At 45.8% G+C, this 12,644-nt stretch overlaps 1 protein-coding gene across 1 annotated transcript in view; it reads right to left on the bottom strand.

Annotated features, from left to right (window-relative positions):
- Window positions 1–4,318: 4,318 nt before the first annotated feature.
- RSPRY1 (ring finger and SPRY domain containing 1) overlaps window positions 4,319–12,644 on the bottom strand; it is a 39,901-nt gene continuing 31,575 nt past the window's right edge. Inside the window, exons 12-15 of the mRNA XM_024551412.4 lie at window positions 12,510–12,612; window positions 12,038–12,190; window positions 7,972–8,076; window positions 4,319–4,519 (exon numbers count right to left, since the gene is read on the bottom strand). Coding sequence (XP_024407180.2) covers window positions 4,423–4,519; window positions 7,972–8,076; window positions 12,038–12,190; window positions 12,510–12,612 — 458 coding nt within the window. The 3' untranslated portion in view covers window positions 4,319–4,422. The remainder of the gene's footprint in view (window positions 4,520–7,971; window positions 8,077–12,037; window positions 12,191–12,509; window positions 12,613–12,644) is intronic.

The raw sequence follows: 12,644 nt of genomic DNA, 5'->3' as shown, positions 1-12,644 counted from the left end.
CGCCTCCCATCACCATGGTAACCGCAAACCTGTGGCTCCCGACAACCAATCACAGACGCATTGCCCGATGCTAGGGGCGGGGAAAAGAGGGAGCGGAAGTGATGGAAAAGGATGGAGTCGCGGAGGGAAAGAAGCTGAGTCTCAGCGAGCACCGTGGGCTCGTTGGAGTGTTTTCTCCCTGTGAGGCGGTTAAATCTCACGTCGCCCCATTTTATGGAAGGAATCCAAGCCAAGTCCCTCAATTTCCTCATTTGCAAGTTACAAGATTTAAGACGAGGATTAACTAGTTTAAAACGGGTTTTAAGAGCACTATAAATTGCAAATCTCCGGAGAGCTTTTGAACCGGATAATTGCTCACGTCAGATCTGCAAGGCAGTTACTCCCTCTCGTGGAAGGAAAGCCTCATGGAAAGTGGACACCTGGAACATCATAAATATTCACATCATAAAGATTATTCGGCAGTAACTGGTTTCTTTGCTAATTGGGCGAGATGAAAATTGACAGAACCCCTTTGAACAATGCAATGAGAAAAAATGCCAAAACTTGCCAAAACGATTCCTTAGAGCTGATTTCTCTTGATTAGAGCACTGGGCATTATGTCTCTTCGGCTGCATTATATTATCTTTTGGCCCAGTATGGTACACGGTACAGGGGTTTAAGGTATGGCCATTGTTATCAAGACACAGTTGTATCCAGGATGAGATCAATTCTCAGAGGTACTAACTCTGCTTAACACCCAGGAGAAGACAGGCATCTAAAAAGGTTTGCAGAATAACCGGACTGAGTTCTGTTCAAGTCCAGCAATGGCCATACAGCTCAAAGCAAACTCGGCAAATTTCCTCATGGCCTACTTTCTGTATAAGCCACTTCTTTTGGATTAAATGAACTTGCCCACCCTTTCTACTGCTAAATCATGTATGGAATCAGAATGGAGGAGGAAATGATGATTTCATCTATTCTGATTACCTATGGCTATTACAAGCCACCTGAAAAACTTGGTGGCTTAAAACAATTATTTTGCTCACCAATCTGCAATCTGGGCAGGACTTGGTAGGGAGAGCTAGGTAGGCTCTGTTCCACTCTGCATCAGTAGGAGCAGGTGGAATGGGGCTAGAGGAGTCTCTTCCCAGAAACTCACATGGCTGGAAAATTAGTGTTGGCTCTTGGCTGGGAGTTCAGTGTGGATGTTTGGTAGAGGCCTGGGATGGAGGGGTTTCAGTTCCTTTCCATGTACAATAGGCCTTCCCAGGGATGCTTGGTTTTTCTCTCATACCATGGCAGCTGGTTCCAAGAGCAATTACCTCAAGAGGCAGGAAGTGGAAGCTGCCAGTCACTTAAGGGCCTGGGACTAGAAACTTGGCACAGAATCACATGCACTGAATTACATTGATCAAGCAGACACAGAGTCCACCTAGATTTAAGGGGAGGGGACATAAACCTCACTTATAGATGGAAGGAATGTCAAAGAATTTGTGACCAACTCTGGTTCCACTCCACCATCTCTGGCTATTAGAACAAACTGTAACAACAAATGGGGATATGCCCTGGCTGGTGTGGCTCAGAGGACTGAGTGCCGGTCTGTGAATGGAAGGGTCTCCAGTTCCATCCCAGTCAGGGCACATGCCTGGGTTGCGGCCGGGTCCCCAGCTGGGGGTGTGCAAGAGACAACCGATGGATGCTTTCTCTCACACATGTGACTTTACCTTGATCAATATTGTTCAAAAAAGCTGGCAATTCATTAACAACCTTTTTTGCTGAAACTCGGGGGGGTATTTCTGGAAAACATAAAACATAAATTACACTTCGTTCTCTCTGGTACAGTAACATCACCAGCGAAAGCCTAGCTTTCAGTTTCCGTCACAATGCTTACAGGCTGTGCAGAGTGCAGATCTACTCTTTTCTCTCTTCTACACAGCGGCTAGTTTTTCTCTTCCACGTGAAGTACATCTTTCCCTTTGAAGAAGCTCAAGATTACAACTTCGCTTCCATCCTAAATAATTTAATGTTAAAGTCTTCGTTTTCATCGTCTAGAAGTTAAGAATTGGAGAAGTAGACCCTCTTATGAACAAAGTTTGAGAGTAGGTTCCTGGAAAGCTACGTTGCTTTGACTATTGACAGATTACCTATTAATTCCACTTACTTTCTCTGTCTCCGCTGGATTTACAGTCTACTTTCACCTCTCAGATGAATTACTTCACTGCCTCCCTACTGATCTGTTTCCATACTTTGCTCACCTTTTATCCTGCACCCCACCCCACCCCAGTCTCTGTATTGAAGCCAGAGCCATTCTTTAAAACTATTGTATTTATCAAAGTACTTGCATGCTTCAACTTCTTTGCTTTCTATTGCATTTAGGATAAAATACAAAATCCTTCAGATGGCTTCATGAGCACTGCCCCTGACCTCTCCGTCCCTGGAGCACACAGCTCAGCCCACGCAGCTCCCATCTTCCTAGCTACAGGGCCTTCCATCAGACCCTGGAGCCCAGGGAGCGCCTTTCGCCCTGAGTGAGGGCCTTTGCCCATGACGTCGTTCTCATGTCGCTACCCCGACCTAGAAGCCCGTTCTCAGTGTCTCTGCCTGGCCATGTCCTACTTCTTCCTTTGAGTTTGTCCTCATACTACTTTCTCAGTGAGGTTTCTTCTGCCCTTTCCCCCCATCTAAACTAAGTTCTCCCCATTCTCTCTCATAGCATCCCATTCCTTTCTTTCAAGGCACTGACAATTTATTGTAATAAATAGATACGTTGTCCTCTTCCCACTACCAGATGTAAGCTCCAGGAATAGGCCTGTTTGGACACCGTATGGCACAATGCCCAGGACGTATTAGATGCTCAATGAATATCTGCTGGATGACCAGGGATTAACCTTGCTTCTTAATTCTACTACTTGATTCTCCCCTACTCTGGAAAGTAGCCCTTAAACCTGAGAGTGTGCTGTCTTGGAACTTCAGCAGCAGGCACCAATAAAAGTTGTGAAATCTTAGTAAAAAAGGGCAACAAATGTTTTATTTCTTCAATGCAAATTACTATATTCACCACAAGCTAAAGAAAACATATATATTTATATATATATATATATTTGAATTTATGGAAGACAAAGACATGGAAAAAAATCCAGCACCCCAACAAGTACAGCCAGGAAGGAAATCAGCTCTGTAATAGGACATTTTAATGAACTACAAACAAGGAAGGGTGGGAGAGAAGAAAAAAATGTGCACTGAGTTTAAGACATTGTAAAACTCAGAAGACATATTTACTATTCAAGTATAAACTCAGTAAGGACTTGGCATAAATTGAAAGGCAGCTGCTGAGGTACACCATTATAAAATAAGTTCTATGAATTTACAATTCTACCTTCCAATTTTCTGGGAGAAAAAACCGAACTCTTGAAGGTCTTCACCGGAGACCCTGAGAGGGATTAACACTTTTGATGAAGACGTAGTCAGCAACCCATGATTGAGTTCACTGTTTGAAACCGTGTGACTCATTTAAAACAACAGGAAGACGTGCTCTCAGACTGTCCCCTACGAGTTTCTGAGACTATTCGTTCAAGAGTTTCAAAGTATATTACTTCCAAAAACAATACTGATTAAAAAAAATTTTCTTAACAAAAACCTGATTTGATGGTATCTTAAAAATACCCTAAATACCAAATTTTCTCCAGTCAGCCATTGCAGTTAGTTGAAGAACTCCTCCTGCAATGTGAAAACATTTTTCCTCACAAAACGTGGGTACTGAAATTGGATAGAAACACCATGAGTGTGGAAACACCACCAATGTTCTGCAGTTAAAAAAAACTAGAATGTTCTTTGGAATCACTGAAATATCAAAAACCTGGTTTGTCTCGTTTTCCCTACAGCCTGTGCACCTTCTCAGAGGCCCGCCTCGCCGCTGCTGTACTGACCTATGCGATTCTAGTTTGAGAGATTCAAGCCTCGCAGTGCAGTATCCACACTTAACACACCGCTGTCTCTGACCAGTGGGAGGTCCCACGTAACCCAGGAACGGCGTCATTTACTTCTGCGCAATGACCTTCTGTCCAAAATAAAACTTTAGAACACGAGACAAAACATCTGGTGTTAAACAATCCAATGCACCCAACCGCGAGAACTCCTGTGTGGCTCCGGCACTCGAGAGGGCGCGCCCCCTACTGGCTGTCACGCAGGACCGCAGGCCTCGCTACTGAGCGCTCAGCCTTCCTCCGCCGTGAAAGGGATTTCCCAGGGCTGGCGAGTTGGGTTAGGTTCTAAGAGAATTTTGTCTTTGACAAACTACCATTTTTAGCATAAAATCTGGCCATGGCTATAAGTTTCAATGTGCGTACAACTGATTAGAGATGGGGTTTTTTTTTTCCTTTGTTTTTCTTTTCAACATCGGCTGGAATTGAGTAGAAACAAGTCCACAATGTCTCTTCACGTGTGTCATGAAATGTGAGAGATCTGTCTGACTCTGGACACTATTTCCTTACGACACAACGGGCAGGTCTCCAGCTGCAAGGCACAGTTCATGCACAGGTCACTGCGGAGAGAGACAAACGCCAGTTAGGTGAGCGCTTCCAAAGGATCAGGGCTGCCGGCTCCATCCACATGAGGTGTCAATAAGCTTGTGAGTGGCACAAGTAACGATTAACAGCTAAAAAAAGGAAGTAAGTATATAAATAAGTCTCCCTCCCATTTCTGACCCTCAGTCTCCCTCTCCTGAGGAAGCTCATGCACATTCTTCCGGAAGCCTCCACGTACACAGCATGTGTGTGCAGGTGTGTACAAGTAGGTGGAGATTCAACACTATTTTTCCCAGGCGGCTAGCCATTGAGCCCAATATCTTTTGCCAAGTAGTCCATATTTCATCGTAGATTTGACACCGTATCTTTACCATATGTTCAAATTTTCATTTGTACTTAGTCCTGTTTCTGGGCTTCTACTCTGTTCTGTTGTCCTTGTCATTTTGTTAATATGTTGGGACCAAACAATAAACATTTGTTTTAATATATCTTAAGACGTGGTAGGTGGGGTAGCACCCCTCCATACCTCTTCTTTTTTAGAACTTTCTGGCCTGCCCTGACTGGTGTGGCTCAGTTGGTTGGGTGTCGTTCTGCAAAGTGAAAGGTCACCGGTTAGACTCCTAGTCAGGGCACATTCCTGGGTTGTGGGTTTGGTCCCTAATGCAGTGTGTACAAGAGGCAACTGATCGATGTTTCTCTCTCACTTCAATGTTTTTCTTCTTCTCTTTTTCCCTCCTTTCTCCTCTCTCTAAAAATAAATAAAATCTTTAAAAAAAACCCCATACAACTAGACAAAAACTTTGCTGGCCTCACTATCACATGAATTTTTAAATTAGCATTTCTATTTCTAGAAAAAAATCATGTTGCCCTTTTTATATGGACCAAATTAAACTCAGGGTTTAGGGAAAATGGTCAGCTTTACAATACTGAGAGGTCTTCCTATCCAAGAGCAGATTTATTCATTCAAGTCTTCTATTCCATTCCTCAGAAATTTAAACGTTTTCATGTAGGCACCACATGTTTCTTGGTATGTGTTTGCACATAGCCTTTTTGGGACTATTGTAAAAGGAATCTTCAATTATACGTTCTAACTGGTGCTGTTCATGCAGAAAAGATCTACTGTCTTTTGTAACTGACTACTTTATTCAACAGGTTTTCGGTCAATTCTCCTGATATCCAGGTGTTCAATCTGTCATCTCTAAATGATTCTCCTTCTCCTTCCAGTCTGTCCCCCCCCTTTCCTCTGGTCTGACAGCCTTAGCTTATAGAAAGCAAGTCATGGTGCTGCCTGCAAGCATCCTTGTCTTGTCCCCAACATTTGCTGGGATACTTCCAGTACGTCACCATTAAAAAGATGCTAGCATTTGGTTGAGACATATACGTCTTTATATTGTTAAGGAAGTACTCACACATTCCTATTTTATATGGTTTTCTCCCTTTCATTCATCTGTTTTCAAATATTTCATCCATTTGGAATGGATACTTAATTTTAATTAATGCCTTTGCAGCATTTTTGGAGAAAGTGTTTAATTCCCTGCACCTCCTCCTGTTGGCCTATTTAAGTACGTTATACTAATAGATTTCCTATACTGCACCGCCCTTGCATTCCTGAGATAAGCTGCCCCTCGACTGTGTTGCTGGGTCCTATTGCTAAATTTGAGATTTTTAGATTTATGTAAGTTTTCTTTTTCGGTGTTTCCTTTATCAGCTTTCGGTATGATCCTCCTGGAGGCTTTGTAAAAAGGATATGGGGGTCTTCCTATTTTCTCTATGGTCTGGAGAAGCTTAAATAGAATCTGCCTACTCCCTGAGAGTTGGAGGAATTCACCTGTGAAACCATCCAGGCTCGTGGTGGAAAGGCAAAGGTAGCTCTGATAATTAAAAAAATATATATTCTATTTATTTATTTTTAGAGAGGGGGAGGGAGGGAGAAAGAAGGAGAGAAACACCAAAGTGTGGTTGCCTCTCTCACGCTCCCTACTGGGGACTTGGCTTGCAACCCAGGCATGTGTCCTGACTGGGAATCGAACCGGCAACCCTTTGGTTCTCAGGCTGGCACTCAACCCACTGAGCCACACCAGCCAGGGTCAATCATTATCTCAAATTCTTCTATGGTAACAGGAATATAGGATTTTTCAGTCTCTTCTCAGGGTCTGTTCATGTTATTCAGTTTATTCAGATTTCTTTTCTTAAAGCCCCCCGCCCCCCATCCTTTTAAACTGTTGCTGCTAAAAGTTGAGCTAAATTTTCTTATAGTTTCTTAATTTTCTCCTCCAACCAGTTTTGGATTTATCTGTTAAGGGGACCGTGCTCATTCTTAAGATACCTGGTTCTAATTTTTTAGATTTCAGCCTTCTTTCGTGAGCCCTTATTGTGTTCAAAAACCCTGAGAAGGGCCAGAGAGCACAAAGACGAACAAGACCAGATCCTGCTGTTTGGGATCTTAACACACTTACGGAGCAAAGATCAAAAATGGTATCAAGATACCCAGCCCTTAAACTCCGCGTCTGCCTGTGAGGCCCTGATAACAAAACCTCCGCAGGGGCCCAAAGTGAGGAATTCTGGGCTGCACAGGTGACACCGAGGAAGAACCACGGCTGGCGCCGTGATGCCTTTCTTTCAAAGAGACACTGGCACAGGTGAGGGTGGAATGTGGGACACTGCATGCCTGTCCCTTAGCAGCCGTTAGATGACAACCCATTCCAAAGGACAGCAGACGAGCAGAGGCGGAGTCAGGGGCCCAGGCTGAGTCATACCTGAGGGTGACAAACTGGCATCCATCACTCCAGGCTCTGGACCCCTAGGAGACCTGGTGGCTAAAGCTACGTCAAAATGAGAGCAAGGCAGGGCGTGGGCTGTGATGAATTGCAGGAAGCTGGCCTGGAGCTTCGGCCTGAGTGCTGCTCACATGCCATCAGCACGCACGCCCGGCCAGGCCGGGCCGCGCACCACCAACCCTATTCCAACCCTGGCTGGGATGGCCTTCTGTGCGGTCTTGATGTTCAGGCACTCTGCTCTTTAGGGTCTGGGCTGCCCTCTGACTTTATCTCATACAACTGAAATTTGGTTAGATGGCAGGGAGGTGCTGCCTTCTCAATGGGCAGGAATATAAATAATAAAGATATATGAGGAAGCTCTAAGACTAAGAATTGCCTAAGAAGCTCATAAATAGCTTCTTGTGATGTAAAGATGACCCAACGGGCAGGCCGCCAGTGGCGAGGCCCAATTCACGCGGCGTTGAGAAACCACAGGCCTTCCACGTCCAGCAGCAGCGTCTATCTCAGGTACTTTCTGGGAGACAGCCGTGCACTACTTGGCAACTCTGATTCCTCATCCCGCCCACGTTAGAGGAAATAAGCTTGACGAACTGCTAGGAGACTGGTAACACTTTAAAGGCAAGTCCAGAACAGGACGAAACGTTGCTTAACGTAATGCACGAAACAGGAACTTCTCAAACCAGCCCTCTTACCTGTGCCCACATGGCTTCAGCTGTGTGTCTGCCACCTCGTCACAACACAGGGAGCAGCAGTTTTCCCGGATGCTGACTTGCTTCAACAGAGCAAGACGCCTGTGCCTGAGTAGAAAACACGGCGTGTCAACACATAAATGGGTCCCGTGAGCAGTGAGGCGTAGGAAATGCTCTGAAACTGTTTCCTGTTGCGAACAAGGAAGGGGCTACACAGCAGACTTGACACGCTCAGTGGGCCTGGCAAGTAGTGACCGAAAGGGACCACGAATCCCTAACTGGGCGGGTCATGGTAGGTAGTCACATCACAGGCCGATCAATTCCTTAGTAAAAGGTTAGCCCTTACCTTACTTAGCCCTACCCATTGTTCTTAGGCACCTGGGACAGCAAACCTTCGAAATGTTAGAGTAACCTTGTCCAAAACCCTTGGGAGGCATAACCACTAGGTGGAGCACCTGGAACTCCTCACCGTTACCTTGCTGCCCACACACTGGAACTGTTAAATGTGGACCACCCTGTACCCCTTGAGATCTTGCTTCTGAGCATGTTCTCAGTTTGGCTCAAATAAATGCTAAACTCTCATAAAGTTTTCTGCAGATTTGGACATTCTTGCATTCTAGTATGGGAAGTACACTACACTGAAGTTTTCACACGCATCTCACTCTCACGAAGGTTGGAAATCCCTGGGCTCCATCTGGAATGAAGGAGTCGTGGTCACTCCCACGGTGCAAACAGTGCAAGGAAATGATCTGCACAAGGTCACACAGGGCAAACAGACTCAGGAGTCAGGTTCAGATCTTTTAGTTTAGTTCTAACTCCAGTGTTCTTTTTATTTTACCAGCAAATTTTCAACCATATAAGTCACACATCTCCGAGAATTTGATAAAAAGCATAGGGCCTTTCCCCCAAAAAACTGCACAAACGTAAGTTTTCATACAATTTCACTAGGCTTTATAATTGCCCATCGTAGACTCCCTGGAAGTCCAGGCACCTTGGCTTAGAACCCTTGTATTTTCACTCAGTTTGGCATGGAAGTGTAGACAGGCAGAACCACGCTGCTGAAGGTCAGCCCTGACGGATGGGCAAGAGAAACATGACACATTCATTCAAGTACGTAAGGCCTCCCTGTGTGCCCGGCACTGTTCCCGGCCCTGGAGATCCAGCAGTAGAGAGAGGACTGAAAACGTACTCTGCCTTCAGAAAGCTTACATTCCAGGGCAGGGAGACAGACAATAAACTAAATACAAAAGTGAAATATACAGAGTGCTAAGCACTGATGAGCAGGAGCATGAAGAAAAACAAAGCGGGGAAAAGGATAAGGAGGGTACACCAGAAAAGGTGACATTTAGCCCTGGCTGGTGTGGCTCAGTGGATTGAGCACCAGCCTGCGAACTATAAAGTCGCTGGTTCAATTCCCAGTCAGGGCACACACCTGGGTTGCGGGCCAGGTCCCTGGTCAGGGGGGTGCCAGAGGCAACTGATGAATGTTTCTCTCACACATTGATGTTTCTCTCCCTCTCTTTCTCCCTCCCTTCCCCCCTCTGTAAAAATAAATAAATAAAACTAGAGTATGTTTTAGGAGCAGCATGGAGGCCAGGTGGCTGAAGAAGGAGCATACACAAATGGGCGATGGTAGGAGATGAAATCGAAGAAGTAACGGACAGGAGGAGACACATTGTGTAGGGCATGGCAGGTCACTGGACGGACTTGAGCTTTTACCCTCAGTGGCAAGCCACTAGTATTTTGAGCAGAGAAGCACATGATCTGACCTAAATTGTAACACAATCATTCTGGAGGCTGTACTGAACAGACTGAAGGGGGTCAAGGCAGGAACACGGAGACTAGTGGGACGGCAGGGCAAAAGTAATCCGGGGGGAGTGGAGGCTGGAGCAATGATGGGAGCAGCGAGAACGTAAGTACTAAGTGGCTGGACCTGGGAGACAGCCTGAAGACTCAGCCTGCAGGACTCACTGAGGAATCGGAGATGGGAAGGGCGGAAAGAAAGGTGTCAAGGACACGCCAGGGTTATGGCTAGGGAACCTGGAGCGATAACGGGGTTATTAGCAGAGATGAGGAGGACTGCTGGAGAAGCAGGTGGCCGGGCATGGATGACTCCTGTAGCTGACAGTTAGACAGATATATGGTGCTTCACTGTACTATTCTTTTTTTTTCTTTTGTATGTATTTAAAGTTTTCCATTATAAAAAGGTTAAGAAGAAGAAAAGAAGAATGAGTAAAAGGAGAGGTACCAGAGATAGAGAATGTACACAATATAGAACAATCTACAAAATCCCAAGTAGCAACAGGGCCACAATCTCCTGTAGGGTCTGAAACCAGGAAGGAATATTGTCCCGGCGAGTAGAGAAGTAACCCTGAATATAAAATTTTGGACACGGGCTGAAAACATTAATGGCATAGAAAACGGCCTGTCAACACCTAAAGCCTTAATTTGGAAGTCAGTTTGACTGGAATGTACCAGCATGAGGCTGGCATTAAGAAAGCCACTCAGCTTCTGCAAACTCCTACCCTGGCGTCACAGTCGGAGACAATGACATCTAGTGCAGCTTGTAACTCTGCTGTCCTTATTCAGGGCAGGCTGCCCTGTGGGCGCCGGCCTCACGTGGTACCAGGAGACGACCCAGAAGTTGCCCACAAAAGGAGACTTGCCGACAGTAGATGCCTGTTACCGTCTGACTTTGGGAAAGTTTGGTCCTGCAGGGGTGGGGAACTAAGTGCCGAAGCAGTTTTAACTTCGGCAAGCCTGCAGGGGACTGTAGATGGATCGATCGTGCCTTCCACGGTGTTTGTGAGAAGGCAGACTGATTTATATGCCGCAGGCAAGAAGACAGGCAAAATGAAAAGAGTGATGGGTGTACAGATGAGAGAGCTGTTACTTCGGGCTTTCCCCAACAGGAACTCAGGTTCTGAATCTCTGTCAGGCGCCAAGACACGTTAAAGGGAAGTTCTAGGAATAAACTTTTGGTCCCTAAGCTGGGGGGAAAGTGGCCCTTCTGTTCTTGGGGTATTTCTGGAGGTTCCCTGCTGCAGACAATGCTGCTGTCACCCTGGGGCACTGAGTCCGAGGTGAAGCACAGCCCAGAAGGGCTGCTTACACACCTACTATCTGAGCCCACACAGGGGCTAGGTTTACAACATTATGTCACAGGTACCTTCAGGGGCGTCACGGCCCAACACGGGCTACGCCAGGGCCAGTGCGGTCACCTTCACTGCCGGGAAAGATGCTATCACTGACATAACACATGTGACATTAGTTACAGGAATACTCTTCCTTACAAAGGCCCAGGAAGCTGCTCTGTTAAAAGATGATAAACTTTGGCTCGTACTGTGAAACAAGTTTCAACTTGAAGTGGTTACCAGGAAGTAGCTGGAGTCCTTCCCAGCATAAGGAACAGAGCACGAGCATTTCGTAAGGAAGGAGCGCGGGCGTTCATCCACTGAGACTCCGCCAGCCACAGCTGCTGGCAAGTGAGGGCTGTGAGATTTTACCCCAGACGGCCCCGCTGTCCTAACGGCTGCAGAACAGTGCTGGCATCTTTACCACACAGTTCAAACCCACCAAGAAGTCTGCTGCACTAAACCCAAGTCTGTTAAAAGATGCACTTAATTCCCCAATATCTAGGATTTACTGATATCAAGTGAAGTTAGTCTGCAGGGTTTTTTGGTGTGTGTGCATGTGTTACACTGTCTGATGTTCGTAACCAATGTCGTTCAGCTCACAACAATCATTTGAAAGTGTCTTTCTTTCTGGGGCCCGCGGCGCTTTAAAGGGCAATGATGTCACCTGTTACCTAAGGGCCTGGTGGTGATCCTGTGCGAAACCACCTGGGGCCAGGTGCTTCTGGGGGACATAGCTCTTAATTTTTTTTATAATAGTTGTTTTTTTAATACTCTTCTGGGATGTGTTTTAGTAATTCATATTTCCTAGGAAGTCACCATTTACTCAGCTTTTCAAACTATTTGTACAATGTTGGAAAAAAGCCTCTTAGAAACTTGTAATTCCTCATGGGACACCCGTGAAGGCCTGGGCACAGCGCGTGCAGGTCCCTTACCTTGGCAAAATGATTTTATCCTCAGCTGTCAGGAAGGCGTAATCATTAAAAGTGCTAAATTTCATAGATGGTGGATATTTGAACGGCTTCGCTCCAAAATTGAACTCACACTGTTGATATGACATGAAACTAGCTGCAGCAAAAAACCCGGATCTGCGGGTAAAAGTGGGCACAGAGGTTAGGGAACCCACGCAAAGGAAGCAAAGCTCGCGCAGGAAGCGGTTTTTGGAAGTCGGAACGGGCCACAGGTTCTGTTCACCAGTCTAGACTGACTGGGACGCTGAGGGTCCCCTGCCCTTACGTTCTTAGGACAAACTTCGGGATAGCTTTAGGTATGACCAAATGGGTCCCCAAACTTGAAATAAAATGGTTTCTCATTGCAACGGACTATACAAATGGACAAAGTCTTTTTTCTGGAGAAAAGTGCATTCCATGCATCTCCTCAAATGTTTTACTGAGAAAAGCTACTTACACAGTAGATGAAAAGACCTGCTTCTCAGGAGGCAGCTGGTTGCCATTTAAAAAGAAGATCATTTGCTTTTCATTCAAGTCCAACAGAAATCCTACCGTATCTCCTGCAGCACAGAGGAAAACACTGTTACGGTCA

This window comes from Desmodus rotundus, unplaced genomic scaffold, assembly GCF_022682495.2.
Source record: "Desmodus rotundus isolate HL8 unplaced genomic scaffold, HLdesRot8A.1 manual_scaffold_357, whole genome shotgun sequence".
Taxonomy (NCBI): domain Eukaryota; kingdom Metazoa; phylum Chordata; class Mammalia; order Chiroptera; family Phyllostomidae; genus Desmodus; species Desmodus rotundus.
This window is presented reverse-complemented; position numbering and strand designations above follow the sequence as displayed.